Source organism: Xiphophorus maculatus, chromosome 15 (assembly GCF_002775205.1).
Source record: "Xiphophorus maculatus strain JP 163 A chromosome 15, X_maculatus-5.0-male, whole genome shotgun sequence".
NCBI classification, from domain to species: Eukaryota; Metazoa; Chordata; class Actinopteri; order Cyprinodontiformes; family Poeciliidae; genus Xiphophorus; species Xiphophorus maculatus.
Window position 1 is genome coordinate 24,320,472 of NC_036457.1, and position 25,529 is coordinate 24,346,000.

Sequence of the window (25,529 nt, forward strand, 5' to 3'; positions counted from 1 at the left end):
AGCGGTGGACTCCCTCTTGTGAGCAAGCTTTCAAAGACATCATTGAGAAGCTCACTTCTGCTCCTATCTTGGCATTAGCAGACCCTTAGCTGCCGTACTCACTTCATACCGACGCCAGCACCACAGGGCTTGGCGCCGCCCTTTATCAGGAACAGAATGGACAAACAAGGGTCGTTGCTTATGCCAGCAGGGGGTTATCCAGGAGCGAAGCTAGAGTTAGAGTTTTTGGCCCTAAAGTGGGCTGTAACCGAAAAGTTTGCAGACTATCTTTATGGGAACCAGTTTACTGTCATTACTGACAGTAACCCTCTGACCTATATTCTGACAACAGCTAAGATGGATGCAATGAGCTACCGTTGGTTAGCTTCTCTTTCCACCTTTAACTTTAAGCTCCAATATAGAGCAGGAAAACTCAACTCTGATGCAGACGGTCTTTCAAGGCGACCGCATGGTGAGTTATTAAATGATGCTGTATCACAAAAAGAGCTTGACAGGATACAGCAGTTCACCCAAACTCATTTGGCACAGCAAGACACCAGTTTAAGCCAAGAGGTGGTGTCAGCCATCTGTGAGAGACCCTTATGTTGTAGTTTCTCAGATGAACCTACCCCTCTTGTTCACTCATTAGCCATCTCGGTAAACACCTTACCAGATGACTTTGTCAATGAAGATGATTGTGGTGGTCTTCCAGTCGTGCCTCACCTGTCAGCTGAACAACTCAAACAAGAGCAACGAGCTGACCCTTGCTTGCGCGAGGTCATTATCCAAATTGAGACTGGTAAAAAGGTTCCACCTACAGTCAGAACAGAACTTCCAAATATAAGTCTGTTGCTTCGAGAACTAAATCGTCTTGAGCTGCACAACCAAATATTGTACCGAACACGCCAAGATGATGGCAGTGTCACTCATCAGCTCGTCCTACCCGAGCAGCTCCGTGAGGCAGTTTTTCACAGTCTCCATAATGATATGGGCCATTTAGGTATTGAGCGTACCCTCGATCTCGCCAGAGGAAGGTTTTATTGGCCTCGTATGGCAGCTGACATCGAGAACAGAATCAAAACATGCAACCGCTGTGTGCGGCGAAAGACCCCTCCGGACAAAGCTGCAGCGCTTGTGAACATAAAGTCTACCAGACCGCTTGAACTGGTTTGTATGGATTTCTTATCCATTGAGCCAGATCAAAGCAACACAAAGGATGTGCTCGTACTAACTGATCACTTCACTAAGTATGCCATAGCCATTCCAACTTCTAACCAAAAAGCCCAAACCGTGGCAAAATGTCTTTGGGATCACTTTATAGTTCCTTATGGCATCCCTGAACGATTACATAGTGATCAAGGGCCAGATTTTGAGTCACACGTAATAAAAGAACTTTGCAAGATCATGGGCATTCACAAGATTCGAACCACTCCTTATCATCCTAGGGGGAATCCTGTGGAACGCTTTAACCGCACCTTGTTAAGTATGCTTGGGACCTTAGAACATAAAGACAAAACGCAGTGGCGCAACTTTGTAAAACCATTGGTCCATGCGTACAATTGTACGAAAAATGACACAACCGGATTTGCACCTTATGAATTAATGTTTGGTCGTCAACCCAGATTACCTGTTGACCTTGCATTCAACCTACCTCTCCAAAACAAAAGTTTTAAGTCCCACTCACAATATGTGGAAAAACTGAGAACAACTCTCCAAGAAAGCTACAAACTAGCAATCCAAAATGCTAACAAAATGGCTGACAGAAATAAAGCCAGATTTGACATGCATGTAAAACCATCCAAACTAGAACCTGGAGACCGAGTTTTGGTGCGAGCCGTTCGTCTTAGGGGTAAGCATAAACTAGCCGATAGGTGGGAGACAGACATTTATGTTGTGGTAGAACAAGCTGGTGATCTGCCAGTCTACACCATTAAGTCTGAAACTAAAGATGGGTCAGTGCGCACTGTCCATCGTGACCTTCTTCTACCTTGCGGGTTCCTTGCTCCCACAGAAGAAAATCCAACTCCGCCAAATCAGGTCTGCAAACCTAAAACACGGCAGTCCCCTGAGCAAAATGAAGAATTCAATCTTCCTGAACCTGAAAACGAGGAGTTCTATTGGCTTAGAGAACAACCTGTCCCAGAGCCAATCAAATTCACACGAATTTATGAGATTCCAAAACAGACATGGCCTAAAAACTTACCTATATGTGACAACTTACCGGAATGTGACAACACACCTGAATTCAGCAATGTACCCGATTGTGATAACGTTCCTGGCAGTGACCCGGTAGTTCCTTCTGAAGAGAAGTTTGAAGCAGTAGTAAATACTGAACGGTTGACCCATGGTAGTGATTGTAAAAGTGAACCTAACCTACATAGTGAAGGTGTATGTGACCAAAATGTATCAGAGGACAAACCCAACCACCCAAGTCATGAAACCACAAATCCTGTGAGACGTTCAGAGAGACAAACCACTCAACCAAAGAGGCTCCAGTATAGCCAGTTAGGGAACCCACTCATATCCATTGCCCAGTCCCTATTCCATGGCTTAAGCCTTGCTTTTACTAGTGCCTTGATAGAACCTGAACTTGAAACCACTTTTAAGGGTTCCAGCATTCCTGTCATTTCAAAACAACCCATCCTATGCAAAGGGACTTGCATGTTCCAAGGGGGGACAGTGTAACCCAGTGTTTAAAAACACAAGAAAAAATAATAGATGTTGATTCAATGTCTTATTCTACCAAAATAGCTAAAAGGTAATTACGTAAATCTTCAAAAAATGTGAAATATGCTTTTAGTGTTAGCTTCTATTGACAGATTAGGCAGCCAATGGCTGGCGCGGTCTGGTTTCGTGTCGGCCAATGGGGTTGATCGTCCCGCCCCTTTTTAACAGCTGGCGGTTGTTTCGTTCGGAGCGCGGCAGACAGGCTTGAAAGCTAACAGCTGACGGTTGCTTCGCTCAGAACGCTTGAGAACAGCTGACGGTTGTTTCGCTGCGATCGCTTGAGAGCTAACAGCTGACGGTCGTTTCCGTAAAGAGGTAGAAAGAAATTGACGAATCTGGAAATTGGTAAGGAAAACAATATTAATATAAATTCACTAAATATATAATTCAAAATACTACATTCGGTTTTATTAGATCTCGGAGGGTTTCCCCCGTGACCAGCTGAAGCCCGAAAAATAGCCGTTGACAGCTCGGAGCATCGGTTAGTCATCGCACACGCTCGGCAGTTGGTTAAGTAAATTTGGTGAAAATTGGCTAAAATACCTATTAAATTATAAAATTTAATATAAAATTAAATTGATTGTAAGATTTTGTATTGTTATTGTTGTGTATGTTGTATTTGTTTTATGTAATTGCATTTATTTTAAGATTGAATGTATATTATATTCTTTTTTTTTACCACATATAAGCTAATCTATTTAGTTTTACTAATATGTTGGAAAAATTGTGTTCTGTTAACTTGTTATACAACATGAAAGAAAAAAATAAGAAGAACTTGAGAAATGATTAAATAGCATCTTATGTGCTAAAATGTTTTACTTTGGCCTTGTTATAGGTCAGGTTTTTTTTTTTTGAGTTTGTACAGTACACTTTTGGCTTGGAGGGCCAAAGATTCCAAGACCCTCTTCACCTGAAACTGGATGGCGAGCCCCAGCCCAGAGGACCAGGCGCACGGGTAGATAGTGACCCGACTGGTCACCAGCTGAGAGACTTTGAGACTGAAGAATTAATTCATTGGAGACTGAAGTATTCAATTTATTTATTTATTTATTTTTTTTTAAAGCGCGCAGTATTTGTTTGTCTGTTTTAAATGTGGATCCACAATTGTTTATTATATTAAATATTTGCTCTTTTCTTGTAGACACTGTGTGTTCTGTTGTTGCTCACACCTGGGTTCTCTAGAATTTAATATCTTCTGATTAGGCCCAACTTCCTATATATATGGTATAAATTAATTAACTTGTTTTTGTGAGTTGCAGGTTACAAGTGCCTTTTAGTGACAGATAAAAATAGTTGCTTAATCTCATTATAAACAGCTAACATTGTGCCACATAAAATAAAATGTAAAAATAATTTATGATGTGCAAAGGGAAAAAATGAAACTGAGCTAACTCAAAAGCAGCAACCGCTGATCTTAAATTCTCCACTCGCCAAGTCCTCTGCTGAGATGGTCAGGAGTTGGACCGACTCTGCGACCTCTGACCCACTTGCCCCACCTGATGCAAAATTTAATGCAATCCACAATCCATGTCTGTTTTTTTTTCACCAGCTCATTGTGCAGCAATGCGGTGGCCATCATCCAGTTGACAGGTGATGTTAACCCGGCCCAACAGGGACAATTTCACACTGTTTCCAATGTGGCTAATGCTGGATTCATGTTTTTTTATTTTTTCCGACAAATGTTTCAGGTCGACAATTCCTTGTTGGGTCCAAGCTGTGTCTCCTCCAAAGAGCAAACACGGAAAGCAGAAAAGAGATTCCTTAGCTACACTTGCCACTCATTTTGTTTAAACCAAGTCACCGAGAAACTCTCGTTTTGCCGTTTATCTCTTTGCTGGATTTGAATATCCACAAACCCAGTCTGGCCCCAACTTCTTCACCTCCAATTTTTCCTCAATAGACATTAAGCAAAAAGGATTATTGATTAAATAATCCACCTTGTTTATGCTAATATTGCTCGCCATCACACCTACTCAGTCTGCCAAACCACGCCCACACACACTCGCCCTCGAGGCAAGTCGATGCTGATTGGATGAATCCTGTGGCCGCAGGCTGGCCCTGGTCTTTTCAAAATTAGACCCAATGAGTCGCAAACCGAGGGGCCCCACTTATACCAGCTGTCCCTGGGTAAGAGTAAATTTAAATATTTAGTACTAAGAAAATGCATGTTAAAATCTGAATATTCTTGTAAAAGTATGTAGCTGAAATCAATTTAAACTACTAGCAGACGCAGAATAGGGTATGCCCATTATCTGTACTAAATGTCATGAAGTGGTGACGCAGCGGACCCAGGTAAGATGAATAACGATTTAATGAAGAAACTCAGTCTAAAACAACGAGCAGCAGGCACATGGACACACTGATAACGAACGGACTAGACATTGACGTTGACAAGGACCCGACGAGGAACAAGGAACACAGGTGGATTTAAATACACAGGAGGGTAATCACAGAAACGAGACACACCTGGGAACAATCAAGGGGAGGACAGGACAACGAAGAGACTTAAGGACACAGAAAACTCTAAATAAACACAGAAAAACACAGATCCTGACAGTACCCCCCCCTCAAGGGCGGCTACCAGACGCCCAAAAAAACATCCACCAAAAAAAAACACAACAAGGGTGGGCGGAGGGGCGCTGGACGGGGGGCCAGAGTCCAGAAACAACAAAAAACGACCCAACGGAGTGGGCGGAGGCACAGGAAGGGCCAAGAGTCCAAAACCAACAAAAACTACCCACAGGGTGGGCGGAGGCAAAGGAGGCGGGAACCACGGAGGTGGTCCGGCGGTCGTCCGCGGCGCTGGAGGCGGGAACCACGAAGGTGGTCCGGCGGTCGTCCGCGGCGCTGGAGGTGGGAACCACGAAGGTGGTCCGGTGGTCGTCCGCGGCGCCGGAGGCAGGAACCCCGGAGGTGGTCCGGCGGCCGTGCGCGGCGCTGGAGGCGGGAACCCCGGAGGCGGAAACCACGGAGGTGGTCCGGCGACCGTACATTATCTTAAAGCTTGATTTAAAACACGGTTTTGGGCCGTTGTTAATCTTACACCATGTAGTGCTAGCATATTACCTCTCGCTACCTACTAGCCCCCCCAGCCCCTCCCCGCTGCCCCTCACCCAATTTACCCCGTTTTATTTCAAAAAGAAATACCACTTGCGCCACGTCTAGAATCTTGAAAGAGAACTGATGGGTGGCGACTTTCTGGGTTTGATGTTGTCTTAGGTGAGACTGAGACAGGCAGTCTTAGTAAAGTGTAATATTTCAGGAGATGCTACCGCTAATGTACTAAGCTAATATGGCTGCCTTGTGTGCTTCAAGGAGGGGCTGTGATAACTCACAATTCAGTTTTAATCTTAGCTCAAAATTCAAACAGTTGAATTGCATGCATGTTTGTGTGTTCTCTCTGTGTAGTCTAGCTCTATCTCAACATGTGGCTCTAGAACTGATGTGGATTTTAATAAAAAGTAAAACTGTCTTGAATGTTTCCAGTTACTTTAGTCTTACAAACATACTAAGTTATCCATAAGTTGCGGACGTATGGTAAATTAGAATTGAAAATGTGATTGTGGCTTTGTTCTCTTCCAAAGCCACACCACCTGAACTGAAAGACATGATGACATTCTGGACCGGATGGGAAAATCTGCCGTCAAGTCTGTCTGTGGAGATTGTTCATGGAAACTACCCAACAGCTCCCACTTGCTACTACAGGAGTTACAAATCTTTCAGTGGTGAGTTTTTAGCATGCATTTCCTCTATGCAAACTGGCTTTGGCTTGCTTTGAATGATCGACCTGTAAAAAAAATAAAAATCTACATTTAAGCTGTAGCAGTTCTTTGTTTGTGAAGCAGCTTTGTTCAAATGAAAGTTTTGTTGAAATGTAGAATCAATTCAATTTTCTGATTTTGTCAGATGATTACATATAATCATATGTATTGAACAAGTGATTCAATACATATGAATGTATTGAATTCATATTCATTGAATAAAAATTCAATACATTCATATGTATTGAATTCATATGAACGTATTCATATGAACTTATTGATATGTATTGAATATGAATTCAATACATATGAATGTATGTAATACATATGATACATAGTAATCATATGTATTACTCATTAGAGTAACGTGTTACTCTAGTTCCTCTAGTTTTGTCAAATTCAAAACTAGAGGAACTAGAATGACACAATGTTCAGAGTAGGTATTTCATTTCTCTGAGTCTTTACTGTTTATACAGGCAGTTTTAAATATGAAACTGAAATTGTTTTTTATGCAAAATTTTATTGAATGTACTTAGATGAGTTCATATATGCTTGAAGTATTAGAAAATAAATTACATAAGACAAACAAAACTTTTTTCTGATTCTTATAATGCAAGAAATTTAAAGTCCTAGAACAATGTACAAATGTACTTACTAGGTTCCTTTTGAGTAAAGAAAAAACAATCAAATTACAAATTTAGAACATTTTAGTTCTTAAACATGTCTACCATAAATACACTAAAATTCACCTTTGTGGTAACATGATCAGCATTTTGCTTTACATTTCATAAATGGTGAATTTTGAAACTGGTACGGAAGCTTATTGCTATTTAACCCAGGGGGAAAAAATCGAGCACTATCACGTTATAACGTCATACGTATCTTATTAAAATGTGATAGTTATCTTGTTAAAACATGATATGCATCTTGTATAAACATGAAAATTTTATGTCCAGGAAGTGGCGATATTATGCCAGGCTAGTACAGTGGCTAACAGGACTTGGTCAAGTTTCCCTTCATGTTTAGCCTAAAACACAGAGATACGGATGCTGCTTTGCACTGTGGTTCAAACCAATAATAGCATGCACACTCTGAGCAGGATCCTAAACAGAACGGGACTGCACAGAAGGAAACGTCAGTCCGATCCTCTAGCTGTGGCAGCGATCCTAACTGATTCTGGATCGAAGCTGAAGTTGGCTTTCGATTGTAGCTCCTCAGTCCTCTGGCTTGCAGAAGGGCCTTTACCATTCGGTACCCAGAGTGAGGCTGCCTAGATTTAATGCAGGCATGTCAAACATACGGCCCGCGGGCCGGACCCGGCCCGTTGGATGATTTAATCCGGCCCGGCATAAATTTCTGAGTATGTCAAAAAAAAAAGCGAGTCTCTAGCTCATTTCTATCAAAAATTGTGATTTTTTAAAAAATAAATACAAACCAAATGCTCCCTCCGGCCGCTAGAGGGCAGTAAATGTGTAAAAGCGCTCACGTCCAGCATGCGGCACTGATACGAGTTAGTAACAGGATGTAAACATTCGCAATGTGATGCGTCCAAGTAAAAATAAACTGGCAATCTTACTTCACCATTCACCACTACTAAACAAGTTATCGGTCAACACACCCTTCCCAAAATGGCACTGTCAAAAAAAAGAAAAGTGGACACAGAATGCAGAGGGTTCCAGGAAAAATGGACTGAGAAGTATTTATTCACGGAAGTGAACGCAAAACCAGTGTGCTTGGTATGTAATCAGCAAGTTGCAGTATTCAAAGAGTTTAATATTCGGCGCCACTATGAGACTAATCATAAAGAAAAGTTTGACCACTTGAATGGACAAATAAGGAAAGACGAGATAAACAAATTGGTCGCTGGTCTGAAGAAACAGCAGTCTACTTTTACACGCAGCCGCGATATTTCTGATGAGGCTGTAAGAGCCAGCTACATTATTGCCAACGAGCTAGTGCAGGCATCCAAGCCATTTTCTGATGGGGAGTTTGTAAAAACATGCATGCTGAAGGCTGCAGAAGTCGTGTGCCCTGAAAAGCGACCTGCTTTTGCCAATATTAGTCTAACAAGGAACACTGTCGCAGATCGGGTGACAGAACTCTCAAGTGACTTGAGCAGCCAACTGAAAGAGAAAATCAAGTCATTTATCGCATTTTCAATTGCAATAGATGAGAGTACCAATGTCACAGATATTGCTCAACTGGCCATATTCATTAGAGGTGTTGATGAAACTTTGACCATCACCGAGGAGCTTCTTGAAATGGTGCCTATGAATAACACCACAACAGCAGATGACATTTTCAGCGCTCTCGTTGGCGCGCTGGACAAGGTGGGAGCGGACTGGTCCCGTGCCGTGAGCCTGGCTACCGACGGTGCGCCATCAATGATCGGGAGAAAGGCAGGCGTTGCCACAAAATTCCGTGACAAAGTACAGACTGCAAATGGAGGACAAGAGTTTTGGATATTTCATTGCATTTTACATCAGGAGGCGTTATGTTGTAAAACACTGCAAATGGACCATGTTATGAGTGTGGTTGTGAAAACTGTCAATTTCATCAGAGCGCGCGGGCTAAATCACTGTCAGTTTGACACATTTCTCAGTGATAATGACATTCATGCTGGCCTACCATACCACACTGACGTGCGGTGGTTACGCAGAGGTGCAGTACTTAAGCGCTTCTTTGAGCTACGAGGGGAAATTGGACAGTTCATGGAGAAGAAGGGATGCCCAGTAAAGGAACTTAAATGCAAGGAATGGGTGCAGGATCTTGCGTTCATGGTTGATATTACACAACACTTGAATACACTTAACACTAAATTGCAGGGCCGTAACAGAGTTGTCACTCAATATTACGACAGCATAAGTGCGTTCAAGATGAAACTGTCACTGTGGGAGACGCAGCTATCCAACGGTGACACCGCGCATTTCTCTTGTCTCACAGCTGTGCGTCCGGAGGCACCGGGCCGTCCCGATAATGATTTGGATAAATATAAAGATAACATAACAGATTTGCTGCAAGAGTTTGAGCAGAGGTTTCAGGTATTCGGTGAACTTCAAAACAAATTTGGCTTTTTTCGCTTGCCATTTACAGCGAAGCCTTCTGATATGCCAGCTGACATTCAACTCGAGCTTATTGACTTGCAGTGCGATTCCGCTATGAAGGATAAATTTAGGTCAGTGGGATTGGATACGTTTTATCAATATCTCGTGCCAGGTTACCCCAAATTAACAGCCATGGCTGCAAAGGTTCTATCCATGTTTGGGACTACTTATCTTTGTGAACAGGTGTTTTCGGTAATGAATAATAATAAAACAAAGCAGCGCTCAAGGTTAACACATAAACACTTGAATGACATTGTTAAATGTGCTGCTACTCAGGATTTGACACCTAATATCGATGCACTTGTGAAGGCAAAAAGATGCCAAGTTTCAGGAGCCAGCAGCAGCAAGTAGACTGCAGGAGTGCATTGAGAGAGAGAAAAAAAAGTGGGATGACACAAAATTTGTTTGCACTCGTGAATACAGATAATTAAAAATAAGATTCATCTGATTTCATATTAAAGACAATTGATATTGTGCAGTTTGTTCTCAGCTTCAGTAGGCCCAGCCTAGTAGTTTGATCTGACGTAGTCTAATCTTATTGCCCATGCACTGCACTTTTTGTATTTACTTCAAAGCAGTATGACAATTAAGGCGAAAATATTTTTTTCATAGCTCCCACTTGAGTTTGTTATTGTGGTGAGTTGGTTCAGGTGTAAAACTGCATTCAATCAACTGTTAAAATAAACCAGTTAACACCTTCATACCCAAACATGAAAATCATTTTTTTCCATTGTTTGTTGAATAAATGTGTTGTGCTCAGAAAAGATCCCTTGTCATCTATAATTATAATATGTAGGGTAGGCCACAAATGTAGGCTGAATGATAACACATAGTACTGAAAAACAAAGCTAAATATTTGGAGTTGACATTCTTTTACTGATCCGGCCCACCTGAGAACAGAAAGTCTGGATCCGGCCCCAGAGTCAAACTGAGTTTGACATGCCTGATTTAATGTCTCTCTCACACATTGGTCTAAGTCATCATCTGACATGGTGGTGTATAATGCCCTCACTGAAAGACCAGATTCTGCCATCCGTCGATATACAGTCCGTCTAGATATACCCAAGAGTTTGGCGATGCATGGGACAGGGAGATGGAGTTCTAAAAGACTGCAAAGGTAGTCTGAGGATATGACTATCCGTTGTCGCCCAGCTGGTCCTTGCTCAATATGCACAACAGTTGTTTGTTGTTCTTCACTTTGTTTTTCTAAATTAATTAGTCTGTGCAAATGAGCCGACGCATCCAAAATATTTGAAGGAACATCTATCTGACAAGACATGGCATTTAAAAAAATTAGTTCTAGAGTGCAGATAAAGTCCAGGAAATCCAGATCCAGGGGCATACGTTCAAGAACATGCTCCAAACGATCACGGAGTCTATCAAAAATATGATCCAGCAAAAGTTCCTTGAAAAGAGAGAGAAAGAAAAACATGTCAAAAGAATTGTCAGTAAAATAAAACATTTTGAAATCAGTAGGTCAGTATTGAGAAATCACAGTAATATAAATTAAATTATGATATTTAATCTGAAATAAGTTAAAATATGTACTTACAAGCATATATTTTTCTTGAAAATGAGTTAAAATCAATTGAAAAAACAAAGGGAGTTGTTTATAGTGTTGCTAGGTAACGGAAGAGGTTTTATACCGCAAAGTAAAAAGAATGTAAATTAATATTGTATATCAACACTTGTCAGATAAGAGAAGCAGCATTTTGGATGATGTTGTGATGACAACAAATTTCTTAATTAATTCATAAATGAAGTCACCTGAACAATACAGTAGCTGAACAGAATGGGGTTGTGGTTATAATTAATGTCGGTAGTTATCACAGCCCCTCCTTGAAGCACACAAGGCAGCCATATTAGCTTAGTACATTAGCGGTAGCATCTCCTGAAAAATTACACTTTAATAAGAATGCCTGTCTCAGTCTCACCTAAGACAACATCAAACAACCCAGAAAGTCGCCACCCATCAGTTCTCTTTCAAGATTCTAGACTTGGCGCAAGTGGTATTTCTTTTTGAAATAAAACGGGGTAAATTGGGTGAGGGGCAGCGGGGACGGGCTGGGGGGGCTAGGAGGTAGCTAGAGGTAATATGCTAGCACTACATGGCGTAAGATTAACAACGGCCCAAAACCGTGTTTTAAATCAAGCTTTAAGATAATGTATCAAACTTCATGCGCAAAATAAAATATACTACAGAAATATGAAAGCATTAAACTCACCGTTGGATTTGCGGTCGCCTCCATGGTCGCCAGCCTCGGTGACGCTGGTGTTTCTTCAATATGACGGTTGCGTCACGTGATTAGCTGGGTCCTGGGATCTGACATCCATTGCTAATGTCTGTGACCTGAAGTAACCTCGCCACTTTTACAGCGAATTTTTAGACGTTGAATTTGAGACAGCGAATTTGAGCAAGTTGAATTGGAGGACACTGAAAATATTGCATTTGAATTTTGAAAAGTTGAATTTTTTTATATGCTGAATTTTTTAACACTGAAAATTTAAACTGTGAAAAATATGTATATTGAAAATTTGATCACTTTGAAATAGGAATGTGAATTTTTTTAATACATGAAAATTGCAACCATGTACAAATAATGACACTGATTGTTTTTTCATGTACAAATAATGACACTGAAATTTTTTCATGTTAAAAATATATTCTGAATTTATTTTAACACTGAAAAAGTAAGCACTAATATACAACATTCAAATTTCAGAGGCATTTTTTATTCAAATTCTGATGGCACATATTTACTTCCATAGATCCGGCGCCTGTGGAAGGACATAACGTATGTACCCCTTCTGACAAGACGGGCACAAACGGATGGAACCGTTAGAAGACATCTTTGCTCTCAGATAGTGTTGCTATGGCTGACCTGAAGAATAAAAGGGATCCGATTGTCCGGTCTGACCGTTGTTTAAACAGCCCTGGTGGGGCCCGCGTGGACTAAGCTTTTTTCAGTGCTGCGCTGCGCAGGAGGGATAAACCCACTAGATGTAATGCTATCAACATTTAGCCTTCTCTATAAACTGAAAAATCACTATGGTTAGTTATTAAAACTGGACTATGATCAATGATAATGCTTTTGAAATGTAATCAGACATTCTCTGTTAAGAGGTGGAAAGAGAAGTTACGGAGACGCCAGTAATGTTGTTCTACAGACATACTTCCATTAAGGAACGCTCATACTAACATGAGTGGCAGCATTAAGCCCCTCCTTGCTCTGTTTATTTCTGACCAGAAGGATGGCAATAGGACTATAGGGATCAGGGTGAGAAGCTCAATTTTTCTCACAATTGATCTGTCTTACTGCCAAGATATACTGACATAAACATATTTCTTAAATGTTACATCTTTAAGTTGTAGTGAAAAAGCAAGAAACAAACCAGCAATAATATTGCTCAGAGAAATTAACACAGATGCATATTTATAACTTGTATAATAAATACAGATTTAAGTGAACTTTTATGAAGTCATCAAGTTAATTATTGTTATTGAAGAAGATTTTGATGTTTTTGATTAAATCCATTTGAGCAGCTGTCTCCGTGGAATGGCACAGAGTAAGTGAGCTGCTTTAGTTGTGGGCCATGGGAGGAGGGCTCCCACTCTCCTCCATCAGGTCTTCATGAAGCCTCTCTCCCCTGCTGCCCCTCCTCGTTCCCCAGCACGAAGCTCCCTCCCCTCAGACTTTCCTTCACTCCATAACTTCGGTCCGCTTCCGAACACCAAATCAGCGCCGGTCCAACCTATCGGTGATCCAGCGGGAGTCGCATCTGGTGAGACGGCGGAACATGGCTTCGAGGTCGGGCTTTGGGCTTTCTTCTGACAGGTAAATTGGCCAAGTTCTCCTCCTCTACTGCCGAAGGCTCTTCATGGTCGACGGGAGCAGGGTTGCCTGTGTGTTGTGGATGCGGCTTACCAATACCACGAATCTCGGCCTAATATTGGGTTGTTTTTGAGTGAGTGGTTAGTTTGAAACTGAAGAGTCACGGAGAGTGATAAAGATGTGAGATGTTAAAAAGAGAGTCTCAGAAAGAAGGGAGTAAGAAGGTGGAAGTTAGAGAAAGAAAAGGTGACGAGACAGCGGCGGAAGGGACGGCTTCTCATGGAACAAGTAGTTCTGTTTAGTGCCGTTCGGGTCCACGGTGGAACCGGAGGACCGATGATGGACAGTCGGGTATTCATCGTGGTTTTAGTGATTTAGTTAATAAACAGATCTACCCTTCACTGTGACAAAAGCTCACAGGAATCCCACTTAGTGGGCAACGCGGAAACCCGGCAACGCGGAAACCCGATTAACTCTAGTTTCATTATTACACACTCAACTTTATCACTTGCAAAATATCATGCAAGTGATATTTTCTCAGATTTTCTTAAATGGTCAATGCAAATGTTGGTCAGTATAATTTTCACGTCATGAACTATTACAGTATAAATCAAATTTTACTGAACAAAGCTCCCCATGAGAACAGTATTTTTTTAAGAAATAAAAACTCAAAATGCACTGTTCCAAATTATTATGCACAGCAGATTTTCTAAACATTTTATGGATTATAAAGAACTGCAAACGGTCATTGTGCAGCATTAAGTGGTCACATGTACTAAAACCAAAAGCTATTTCAATCAAAAACATCTTAACAGACCGAATTACATGTTAACATAGGACCCCTTTTTTGATATCACAGCACAATTCTTGCATCCATTGAACTTGTGAGTTTGTGGAAAGTTTTTGCTTGAATTTCTTTGCAGGATGTCAGAATAGCTTCTCAGAGCTGCTGTTTTGATATGAACTGCATTCCACCCTCAGATCTTCTGCTTGACGATATTCCAAAGGTTCTCAATAGTGTTGAGGTCAGAGGAGGATGGTGACCACACCATGAGTTTCTCCCCTTTAGCAGCCATAGCAGCCAATGACACAGTGGTATTCCTTGCAGCATGAGATGGTGCATTGTCATGCATGAAGATGCTTTTGCTACTGAAGGTACGGCTCTTCTTTTTGAACCATGAAAGAAAGTGATCAGTCAGAAAGTCCATATACTTTGCTGAGGTCATTTTCACACCTTCGGGAACTCTGTAGGGGCTGACCAGCTCTCTCCCAATGATTTCGGTGGAGTCATTTCCAAAAAATGACTCCACCACCTCCTTGCTGACGTCACAGCAAGGAAGTAGTGGCCATCCACCACCAATCCACTACTGCGTCCATCTGGACCATCCAGGGTTGCACAGCAGTCATCAGTGAACAAGTCTGTTTGAAAATTAATCTTCATGTTTGAAATTACATGAACCATTTCTGCTAATGAGCACTGTTTAGGGGAGGCAGAATAGTAGGTTCATGCACCGCAAGCCTCTCCACCTTGAGGTTCCAGAGACACCAGCAGTAATGTCTAATGTTTTCATACCTTGTCATATGGCACAACACTATCTGATGATTTTTGTTAGCAGAGAGATCCTTTCTCTTTCCCATATTGCTTGAAACCTGTGGCCTGCTTAATAATGTGGAACATCCTTCTTAAGTAGATTTCCTTTAATTGAGCTCACCAGACAAACTAATCAACCCAGCTCTCTGAAATTAATTAAAGTGATTCCGTTCACTCTGCGTCGTAAGCGTGTCTCTTAATAGGAGCCATTTTGGGATCTTTACACAAACACACAAATGGAAATGAAATGGCATGCTTCGCGCAGTCATATATCCCAGCATGCACCGCGTGCTTCTTCTACGGGGAAAAATGAATTCGCCGGCTGCTTACCGTAGTTGCGAGACCTGTTGTGGCTCAATATTGGTCCATATATAAGGCGCACCGGATTATAAGGCGCACTGTCGGCTTTTGAGAAAATTGAAGGTTTTTAGGTGCGCCCTGTAGTGCATAAAATACGGTAATTGGATGTTCTACACTGACAAAAGAAAATAGTTGAACCAACTTAATTGAATTTCTTGAATTGGTAACAAGTAATTCAGTTTAGTTCATCCAACTTAATTTATTAAGTTGGTTTAACTTGACAACTTTAAGTCAGTCTTACTCAAATTATTTAGTTTATTTGAAATAAAGAAGTAAACAAATAAATATATTTTTAAAGTTTTTTTTGGCTCAAGTGACCTTTATTTTAGAGTAGTTAGACAGGAAGGTGAGTAATGAAAATTGGGGAAGATGTACGGCAAAGGTCATCAGGCCAGGAGTCGAGCCTACGACAGCCACGTCAAGGACTAAAGCCTCCTTATATGGGTTATGCGCTATAGTCAAAGTGAAAAGTTCCTTTTTATCTATTTCAACGAAAAGATCATTTTTAAAGATAATCATATAAACAACATATAGTCATTTATTATGAAACAAGCAATAAGTATTACATTTTGTCAAATGCCATCATCAAAGTCATCAAGGAAATACACATCAAATATGTTGATCATTGTTCAACATACTATTAATCAAAGGCAAATCTAAATAGGTATGTTTTGAGCCTTGATTTAAAGAAACTCAGTGTTTGGGCTGTTTTGCAGTTTTCTGGAAGTTTGTTCCACACTTGTGGTGCATTTGGATAGTGGTTCTGGTTATTTCGATGTACTGAGCGGAAAAATCTGTGAATTTCACCTTTTTGTGTTCTGTTTTTAATATTAATACCTAAATGAGGTGAAGCGGTGCTAGTTTTCTTTTCTCCTTTTTTCACTGTCAGAATCAACACAGTCATAGCTCTACATTAAGTGTGGTTTCATTAGGTTCTTGTGACCTTTTGTACTCACTTTTTGTTGTTTTGCCATCGATCAGTTGATGCCTTTCTATTACTGCTTTGACTAAAAAAATTTTTATTAATTTTTAAAGTTATACTCATGGTCTACAAGAGGAAAATCTTCTTCTAGGCTCTGATTTGAGTACATAGATCTGAAACAGGTATGAAATAAAAGTAGGAATGAATGAAATGACAATGTTTAGGTGTAAAATGGGGGATTGACTAAGTTGGAACCTTCTGCAATATTATGGTCTTTCATTCCCTCCCACAAATTATGTGAACATATGCTTTACACATTTATTTTAACAGAGTAACAAAGCTCAAGATACAAATTTGAGACTGCATTATCAGTATTGAAGCACATGTAAAATCTAATTGTTTTTTAGCTCAATCTTTAGCAATTTACAAAGATTTCTGTCCACAGCCATGTGAATAACGCTTTTTTATTCTTTTACGGATACGGGCTGCAAGTGAACTATCTTTTGAATACAAATATGTTAGTTTTTAAGGGCAAATCTTGAACCATTTAAAAGATATAGAACTGACAAAAACTGACCCTTTTTAATAAGCCTATAACTAAATCTCTCAACATCTACAAGGATAAATGTAGCTGTTTTTAGTGACCTAATTTGAGATCTGTCCAGTCATTTTAACTCAAGGTGATTACCCTCCCAGTGATACTTCAGTATGATAAATTAGTCCCCACTTTTCGGTCTCATGTTCACCACAAAGGAATGTAACCTCTTCAGGGGTCAAATGTCAAATTAGCTTGAGGAGGAATACCAGCTTTACATGTCATCCTGTGTTAAAATGTGATGTGTACTGGGATTCCTGACTCCTGTCTTAAAATCATTTGGATCCCTTCTGAACTTTTTCACTGAGCCAAAACTTGAAATAAGTCATGGAATTTCCTGGCCAGTTCCGAGCAGAACTATTGGGTCATTGTGAAGCAGTAGGGTTTGATTTAAGGTTTGCTTGTCTTAACCAGAATATTGTATCTGCAGGCATTTATGACGCAGCTCAGTAATGGCAGATATGAGTATGGAAAGCCTGCATCATCAGGCCTACAGCTGGAACTCATTATTCAAGGAATGCAGGGCTCTGGTACGAAAACTCTGGCTGGCCTTCCCTAATCCTCTTTTCTCCCTCTCAGCTGAACTCCTTCGGCAATGCAGCAGTCCCCTCTCTGATGAGACGATGAGAACCCACACCCGTGGGGCCCCCACAGTCTTCTTCATAAGTCTGCTGTGGCCCCTGCTTGCTCCAGTTCCCGCAGCTGAAGTGGACCCTGCCGGGGGAATTTCCTTCATGGGAGGCAACTATGACAGTCATCCCATGTTGTACTTCAGCCGTGGGGATGTGGAGGAGCTACAGTACGCAGCAGCAGGAACTCATCGGCAGATGGCCAGGAGGATCCGGGAGGCTGGGGAGACCATGCTGGAGCACCCAGAGGAGTACCTGCCCCCTTGGAGCCCCACAGAGTTCACTGCCCGCTGGAATGAGGTCTATGGAAACAATTTGGGTGTGCTGTCCATGTTCTGCCTGCTATACCCGCACAGGGCAGGGGCCCTCGACCTGGCCAAGGACTACATGGAGAGGATGGCGGCTCAGCCTAGTTGGTAGATTTTCTGTTTTAATTAACTCGCAGCAATGAGATGTGAACTGATGTATAAAGGTATGGTCACTCTGAAAGTGAATGTTAAATGGTATTCACCTTCCTTCCTTTCATCCAGTAATTCAATAATAAGCAGTTGTAGTCTTTCAGCACCATAGGCTGAAACACCTTCTAATTCTTCAAGACATTCTTTCCAGCTGGCACATATGCAACAGTAAACTTGTCCCACTCCTTTTCTGGTTCATGACTGGCCGTCTGCTATTGATATACAACTAACAACTTATTGCTGTAGTTTGGGTTTAGCATTGGTTAGGGGAAAGGTCACAGGGTATGGGATATGGTTGGATGTAAAGGCTAAGGATTATGGGATAAGGTTAAGTTTTGGTGTTAGAGCATTAGAGTAAAGAATGTCTCGTTCAGAAAAGGATTGGAGGTGGTGGAGCTGATGAAGATGTCTTCTCCATAGTCTCCTGGGTGTTCTCATGTGCTTCTGTGGGTAGAACTCTAGTAAAGCTACTTTTGGGGCAGATAAAGCTGTAGTTCAGGAAATATGCTGAGCAGCTGTTTGCTGCACGCCCCCTCCCCCACTCCTCCAGGGAGAGGAAATGAAATGTTCAGATGTGAGCTGAATAGTCAGAGGTGGGTTGAGTAAACGGTAAATTCATTTTTGGGTAGAGTACAAAATATTTTTACTCAAATTAGAATAGCACTACTTCAACATACTTTTGCTGAAGTAAAAGTAAAAAGTAACCGTTCAAGAAATTACTCAAGTAAGAGTAAAAAAGCATTTGATAAAAAGTCAAGTACTTGTGTATGAGTAACTGATGAAATTATCAATTATGTAATATTTTAAAATTACATAATCAGATGTATCAAATTATAAAGCTAAGTGGAAATTTTGTTATTTTAAGAACCAAAAGTACAATAATTCACATAAGTGGCAAAAAATGACAGAATCAGGCAAAATATTTTTTTTTTCCCAAATCAGTTTCTTTCAATATAAAACTTATGAAACTTTGACAAAAACTGCAGGTGTGTGTCTTTGCCTGGTGAATTTTTGGTTAAAACATGTTTGTTATTCATTCAGTGGAGAATCCAGAAAGTTTACTCAAGTAAGAATAGCAATACTTAATAATACAATTACTCAAGTAAAGCAAAAAGTACAGCGTAATAATAATACTAATAAAAGTTATTTAAATCCCTTAACCTGCACCGGAATGCCCTCGTGCTGTTTTTCCATTTTATTTTCCAGCGGTAAGATTTAAGGGTTTAAACTCTGTCGGTGTCCATTAGGACGCTTTTATTGGGGAGCTTAGAGCCTCCCCCCGTACCCCCCTCCACACACACACTCTTTTGATTGACACCGCATTCAACCAATAATGTTATGAAATGGCTTTTTCCGAGCCAATAATATCCAGAGAGCTCGTTTTGACATGCCTCTATTCTTTCTGGAATATTTCTGACTGATCAACTCGGAAACTAAATCTAAAGTCACCGATGTGTAGCCAACACGCGTCCTGTCATAAGGATATAAGGCATTTGGGGGTTTGTTTTGACATGAATCCACCAGATGCATGTGTAACCATGCGTAATGTGTGCGCCTGTGCTGCGTCAAAGTCAGGTTCTGTGCGCCCTCATGCGTAACGGTGTTTACAGGACTTTTTCCTCACCAACGGCGAGCCACGGAGAGACACTTTGTCAGAACGTGTCAAAACTAGATCTATTTCTTCAGCAGAACTTCACAACTCACTGGAGTGGATGATTATGGCCGTAAGAGCTGACAAGTTTTGGATCCGAGAGAATACTGGAAACTTTTAGTCGTCCGTTGTTACAGTCAGAGCGAGGTGGGAAGAGCGTACTGAAGAGCAAGAATGGGGGCCGAGGGAATGTTGGCGTGGGAGGAACGGGGCGGGGGAGTTTCGAATAAGAAGGAGAGATGGTGGGGGTAGGAGGGGAGTGCAAGCGTACCGTTGAGCGCTGGGGGGGAGACGGACGGACAGCGTATTGCAAGAAGGAGGAGGAGGTCTGACTGTACGCTAACCCCCCCTGATCCCTAGGTATGCTATGTTACTTATATAATTGTAAATAATTTCCTTTATCAGTAATGTTGTGTCTACCAGAGGATTCTGGTAAATTTTTATTGTATTTTCTAGTCCTTACATTCAACACTCAATGTGCATTTACAAGAAATAAAAATGAAAAATCTGGATGGAGCAAAAAAAAAAAAAATTTAAATTTGTTACAAACATAATAGCTGCAAACTATTTACAGTTAAAGTATTTTTTGACTGCAAAAATAGAAAATTTAGCTTGTCATCTTCATAAAGAGACCAAGCTTTTGCATGTACTCCAAATTGTTCAAGAACAGCAGCTGATTTAATTTGGGTATACCTTTTTACTGTTTTTGGTGATTTAGGAGGTGAGGATTAAGGGGTTAAAAATGTAGAGGAAATGTAATTGAGTAAATGTACCCAATTCTGTGAATAGTCAAGACTGAGTCTCACGTTCCAAGAGACTATTCAAGGACAACTTCACATGGCTCTGATTCCTGTTTATAGTCCATGCAGTGATATAACAGTGTTACATGACAGCTTCACTAAAAATGATTGGAACTTGAATGCTTAGGTCAAAAAACTGGGCCTTTTACTAAGCACAGACTTGATCATCTTAGAATATGTAGAGAATATTTCCACAATTTCTGTATTTTTGGCTGTTCTCTGTTTTCAAAGTTTGTTAAACTCTAGAGGCAAATGCAGTTATGTTGGGAAAGAAATGGGGTTTGCTGTGAGTGGGGCAAAGAAAATCTGCCTGGATGTGGGAGTTTTTCTTTGAGCCCACTGTTTATATAAATAATATTTATTAAAGGAATTGTGATTTAACTGCTGTATTACTGAAAGAACTGACTGACAGACATGTCTGAGCATGGTTTGTTATTTGTTAGAAGCTCAAGTCTGCAATAGTTGTTTAGGGTCACCTCCAAAAAGAAATTCTGCAGAAATCAGGGAAGTTTTGTGTTGAGTTTCTAGTTACACCTCCTGAAAACCACTGCACAGAAAATAGTTCTGTTTTTCTAAGAAAACCTAAAGGTGACAGGTTCATTATGTGTGCTGTCATATTGCTTTTTATCTCGTCGTGTTTGTTTGGATGTCCAAAAACATGTTAGATGGGTCTAAGCATGAGGGCATGAAACACATTTCAAGTCCCGTGTCGAGGCCAGTCAACTCGAGACTTGGAACACCAAGTTCTGCCAAAATTTTTGAATATGTGTGCTGCTTATGATGACTTATGATGAGTTATAACAATGGACTTAGTGTTCCCTCGCCCGGACGTGGGTCACCGGGGCCCTACTCTGGAGTTGGGGCACGTTGGCAAGCGCCTGGTTGCCGGGCTTTTACCCATAGAGCCCAGCCGGGCTCAGCCCGAAGAGGAAACATGGGTCCCCCTTCCAATTGGCTCACCACCTGTGGGTGAGCCCATTGGAGCCCAAGGGGTCGGGTACAGTGTGTGATGGGTGGTGGCAGAGGGAGGGGGGCCCTGGCGGCCCGACCCTTGGTTGCAGAAGCTGGCTCTTGGGGCATAGAATGTCACCTCTCTGATGGGGAAGGAGCCGGAGCTAGATTGTGAGTTTGAGAGATTCCGGCTAGCATTAGTCGATTTCGCCTCAACACATCGCTCTGGTTCTGGAACCAGTCTTCTTAGACTTAGACTTAGACTTAGACTTACTTTATTATCATTTTGCATGCACAGGGTGTATACAGAACGAAATTTCATTGCATACGGCTCAGAACAATGTTTTGAGGTTCTAATGTTATGAGGTTACTCCGGAATATAAATCTAAATATAAAATATAAAGTGCAGGAATGACAGTAAAATAGAAGTTATTTAGCTCTGTACATGTGCAAGGTATGAAGTGGAGACCAGTTTTTGAGTGCAGTCCAGTTAAGAGTTCAGCAGTCTGATGGCAAGTGGGAAAAAGCTGTTTCGGAACCTGGTGGACCTGCACCGGATGCTGCAGAACCTCTTTCCAGAGGGCAGCAGGGAGAACAGTCCCTCTTGAGAGGGCAACTTTGCTTAGCTCACCATGGGCAACTCCACTCTGGAGTTGCCCATGGTGAGAGGTACTGGGCAGGAGACTCGGACAAGTCCCGAGTTGAGGCCAGTTGACTCGGGACTTGTTGCCCCCCATCTGGTGCCTGTAAGTTACCCCAGTGAACGAGAGAGTAGCCTCCTTCCGCCTTTGGGTGGGGGACGGGTTCTGACTGTTGTTTGTGCTTATGGGCCAAACAGCAATTCAGATTACCCACTCTTCCTGGAGTCCTTGGAGAGAGGAGCCAGTTTAGGTGGCTAACGTCCAGGAGGTTAGGATGCCTTCTGGACACCTCCCTGTTGAGGTGCTCCGGGCAAGCCCACCGGGAGGAGGCCCAGGACACGCTGGAAGAACTATGTCTCCCGGCTGGCCTGGGAACACCTTGGGTTTCCACCGGAGGAGCTGTAACAAGTGGCTGGGGAGAGGGAAGTCCCTTCTTAAGCTGCTACCCCCGCCACCCGATCCCGGATAAGCGGAAGAAATGGATAGATGTACTGCTTATGAATGAAGGGTGGAGATTCCACTGTGTTCTACTCCATTAGGGAGAAGTAGAGCACTTTGCTGTGAGTAGACTGTCTTGGTCTTTTCCTTCTATTCTGGAGGATCTACTAACCATTGGGAAAGGTGCACCACCTTTCCCAATGGAAAATGTGGTGTACAGTGGTGTATGAGCGCCCCCAACTCGTCAAATAGGTATTGGAGCAATTAATCAGAAAATAATTCAATTAGAGTTGCTCCAAGCTTTCAGCATACTGTGACGACAAAGTGTCACCATAGCTATGCATGAATTAAAGCAGTACTTCTCAAATAGTGGGGCTTGGCGAATTGTCAGGGGGGACAAGGGAAGAAGGACTTTATAATTGTCTTTATTTATGCTTAACTGATAAACAAGCTTCCGGCCACTAGGTGGCAGCAGTGTTCAAAGTAATCAACAGGCTGCCTGTTTAAGCCAGTAGAAGTAGCTACACAGCACTGTTGTAAACGGAGCAGAGGAAATAAAACGGAGCAAAGGATACCAGCGCGGATGTTTTGAAATATAGCTACCGTCATAAAGGAGAGATGGAGTTTGAGATGAAGTATGACGGAGTTTCATGACCAGATTTTTATTGTCAAATACAAGAATACAGTCATAATACTACGGAGCCCTCTAGGGGACATGGGGAATTTTTTTTCTTTTGCGTTACCTCGCAAAACTTTTGTGTTCCCTCGCAATACTGTACTGGTCAGTTATGCAGCATAATTGAATATTGCAAGCCTTTCTTACGGTGGGCGCCGTACTTTCTGCTTTATGTGAGGTTTTTCCATGAATGTTAATATCTTTTTGTGAAATATCTGAAGTTTTATATCTTTCTTTAGGATAGAAAGGCACCACAAACCTACGATATAAACAGAAACTTTCCGTAAGTAGGAAAGAAATAAAAATACATCCTAATTTGGACTATTTCTGAGTTATTATCGTGGGTAATAAGTCATCTGACAGTTTTGATTGTGTCTCTGTTGTGTTCGTAGTCTAAATGGTTTAAAGGGCTTTCAGTGCTGCTCCATCTTAACCTTAACAGACATAAACATGCAGTAAAAAATAAATCGATTTTCAATCAGTGTTTTGCACCAAACAGTTAATAATAATAAACAAGTTTTCACTGAGGATCTGTAAGAGCCATATGAATGAAGTAAGTAATTATTGATATGACAGGAGCAGGAGGCTTTGACACTTAGGTGTGTCGACGTGGGAGTGACGTCACCAGGTATGAATGGGAAGGATACTGGCTTTGTGTGTATTAAGAAGCGGTGAGCGGGGCGGTCAGTCCTTGCAAAGTTTGGAGCATAATCATCAAAATGGAATAAATCGATAATTGTGACAGAATAAAGAAAAGGTTTGGAGTTGATTGATACACGGACAGATGAGATTCCCCGAGTTAACCCAGTGCCTTTACCCTTTACCATCATTAGTTTGTCGTGTTTTTAATAATAAAAACTTGTTAATAGTAAAAACTGTTTGGTGCAAAACACTGATTGAAAATCGATTTTTTACTGTATGTTTATGTCTGTTAAGGCTAAGATGGAGCGACACTGAAAGCAGCTCTTTAAACCATTCAGACTACGAACACAACAGAGACACAATCAAAACTGTCAGATGACTTATTACCCGCGATAATAACTCAGAAATAGTCCAAATTAGGATGTATTTTTATTTCTTTCCTACTTACGGAAAGTTTCTGTTTATATCGTAGGTTTGTGGTGCCTTTCTATCCTAAAGAAAGATATAAAACTTCAGATATTTCACAAAAAGATATTAACATTCACGGAAAAACCTCACATAACCTTATATTAAAGCAGAAAGTACGGCGCCCACCGTAAGAAAGGCTTACAGTATTCAATTATGCTGCATAACTGACCAGTACAGTATTGCGAGGTAACGTAAAAGGTTTTGTGAGGTAACGCAAAAGTATTGCGAGGGAACGCAAAAGTTTTGCGAGGTAACGTAAAAGAAAAAAAAACTCCCCATGTCCCCTAGGGGGCTCCGTAGTATAATATTACAAGAACCAAATCTTATTAGCAGAATACTTTAAATATTGGCATAATAAAGACGTGATATAGCCAGAAGAAAGTCGTTAAATTAAAAAGCTTCGATAGAGTGATGTAATGTGACCCGCTCAGCAAGGCTGATTCTTTCTATTAAATAAAAAGTTGTTTAAACAATCGTCTCAAAGTCCTGGGGCTGAAAACTTGCTTCTGATTTGCTCAAACGTTTAGTATTTACTCATTTGTTAAACCAATACCTTACATTCCCCAATTTAGCACAGTATGGTGAAAAGTGAAAATTCTTTTTATTGTTAATGCAAAATGTTATGCATTCATCTCTTCTCATCTGACAAGCTGAAATATAAGCAATATTGCTGCAAATTTTTCCACAATGAATGTTAAAAACTATATGCCTTGTGAAAAACTAAACTGAAGAAGCTCACAAGTAACCAATGCTTACAGTTGTAAAAGATTTACTGTATTAAGTCTAAAAATGCAGATCCCAGTGAATGATTTGCACTTTTTCTCTTTCAAACTGAATAGTCTTGATTAAATGTTATTGATTCATTAATAAACTGATTTCGGAAATTATTTTGAGACAATAAAACAGCAGTTTTGATAATAAGGTCATAAAATGCTGGTGCCAGCATACAGATAAATTACTAAATATGAACAGATTCGAAACAGTATTTCAATTCTGGGGAGGGACGGGCACTAGGGGGGCATGAAAAAAATTATGACTTCTGGGGGCGTGGGGGGGGGGTGACAGAAAATAATTGAGAAACACTGAGTAATGTTGTCATTGGGCCTATTCTGCAACATTTGAGTGAATCCAAAGACAATGATGATTAATGGATATAAACTACAGGAATATGTACAGTACAGACCAAAAGTTTGGACACACCTTTCTAATTCAGTGGGTTTTCTTTATTTTCATGACTTTTTATAAGGCAAGAAATCCCACTTATTAACCTGACAGGGCACACCTATGAAGTGAAAACCATTTC

The 25,529-nt window shown here is 41.0% G+C and overlaps 2 protein-coding genes across 4 annotated transcripts in view; both read left to right on the forward strand.

The window, feature by feature from the left end:
• Positions 1–13,005, forward strand: part of nt5dc1 (5'-nucleotidase domain containing 1) — a 146,499-nt gene extending 133,494 nt beyond the window's left edge. Inside the window, exons 13-14 of the mRNA XM_023347238.1 lie at positions 6,291–6,431; positions 12,341–13,005. Of these exons, the coding sequence (XP_023203006.1) occupies positions 6,291–6,303 (13 nt within the window). The 3' untranslated portion in view covers positions 6,304–6,431; positions 12,341–13,005. The remainder of the gene's footprint in view (positions 1–6,290; positions 6,432–12,340) is intronic.
• Positions 13,006–13,218: 213 nt separating this feature from the next.
• dse (dermatan sulfate epimerase) overlaps positions 13,219–25,529 on the forward strand; it is a 70,471-nt gene continuing 58,160 nt past the window's right edge. Inside the window, exons 1-2 of one of the 3 annotated variants that reach the window (XM_023347236.1) lie at positions 13,219–13,407; positions 17,452–17,917. In XM_023347236.1, coding sequence (XP_023203004.1) covers positions 17,496–17,917 — 422 coding nt within the window. In that variant the 5' untranslated portion in view covers positions 13,219–13,407; positions 17,452–17,495. Of the gene's footprint in view, positions 13,408–17,451; positions 17,918–25,529 lie in introns of those variants that run through there. The other 2 variants (XM_023347233.1, XM_023347235.1) reach the window with 2 other exon arrangements.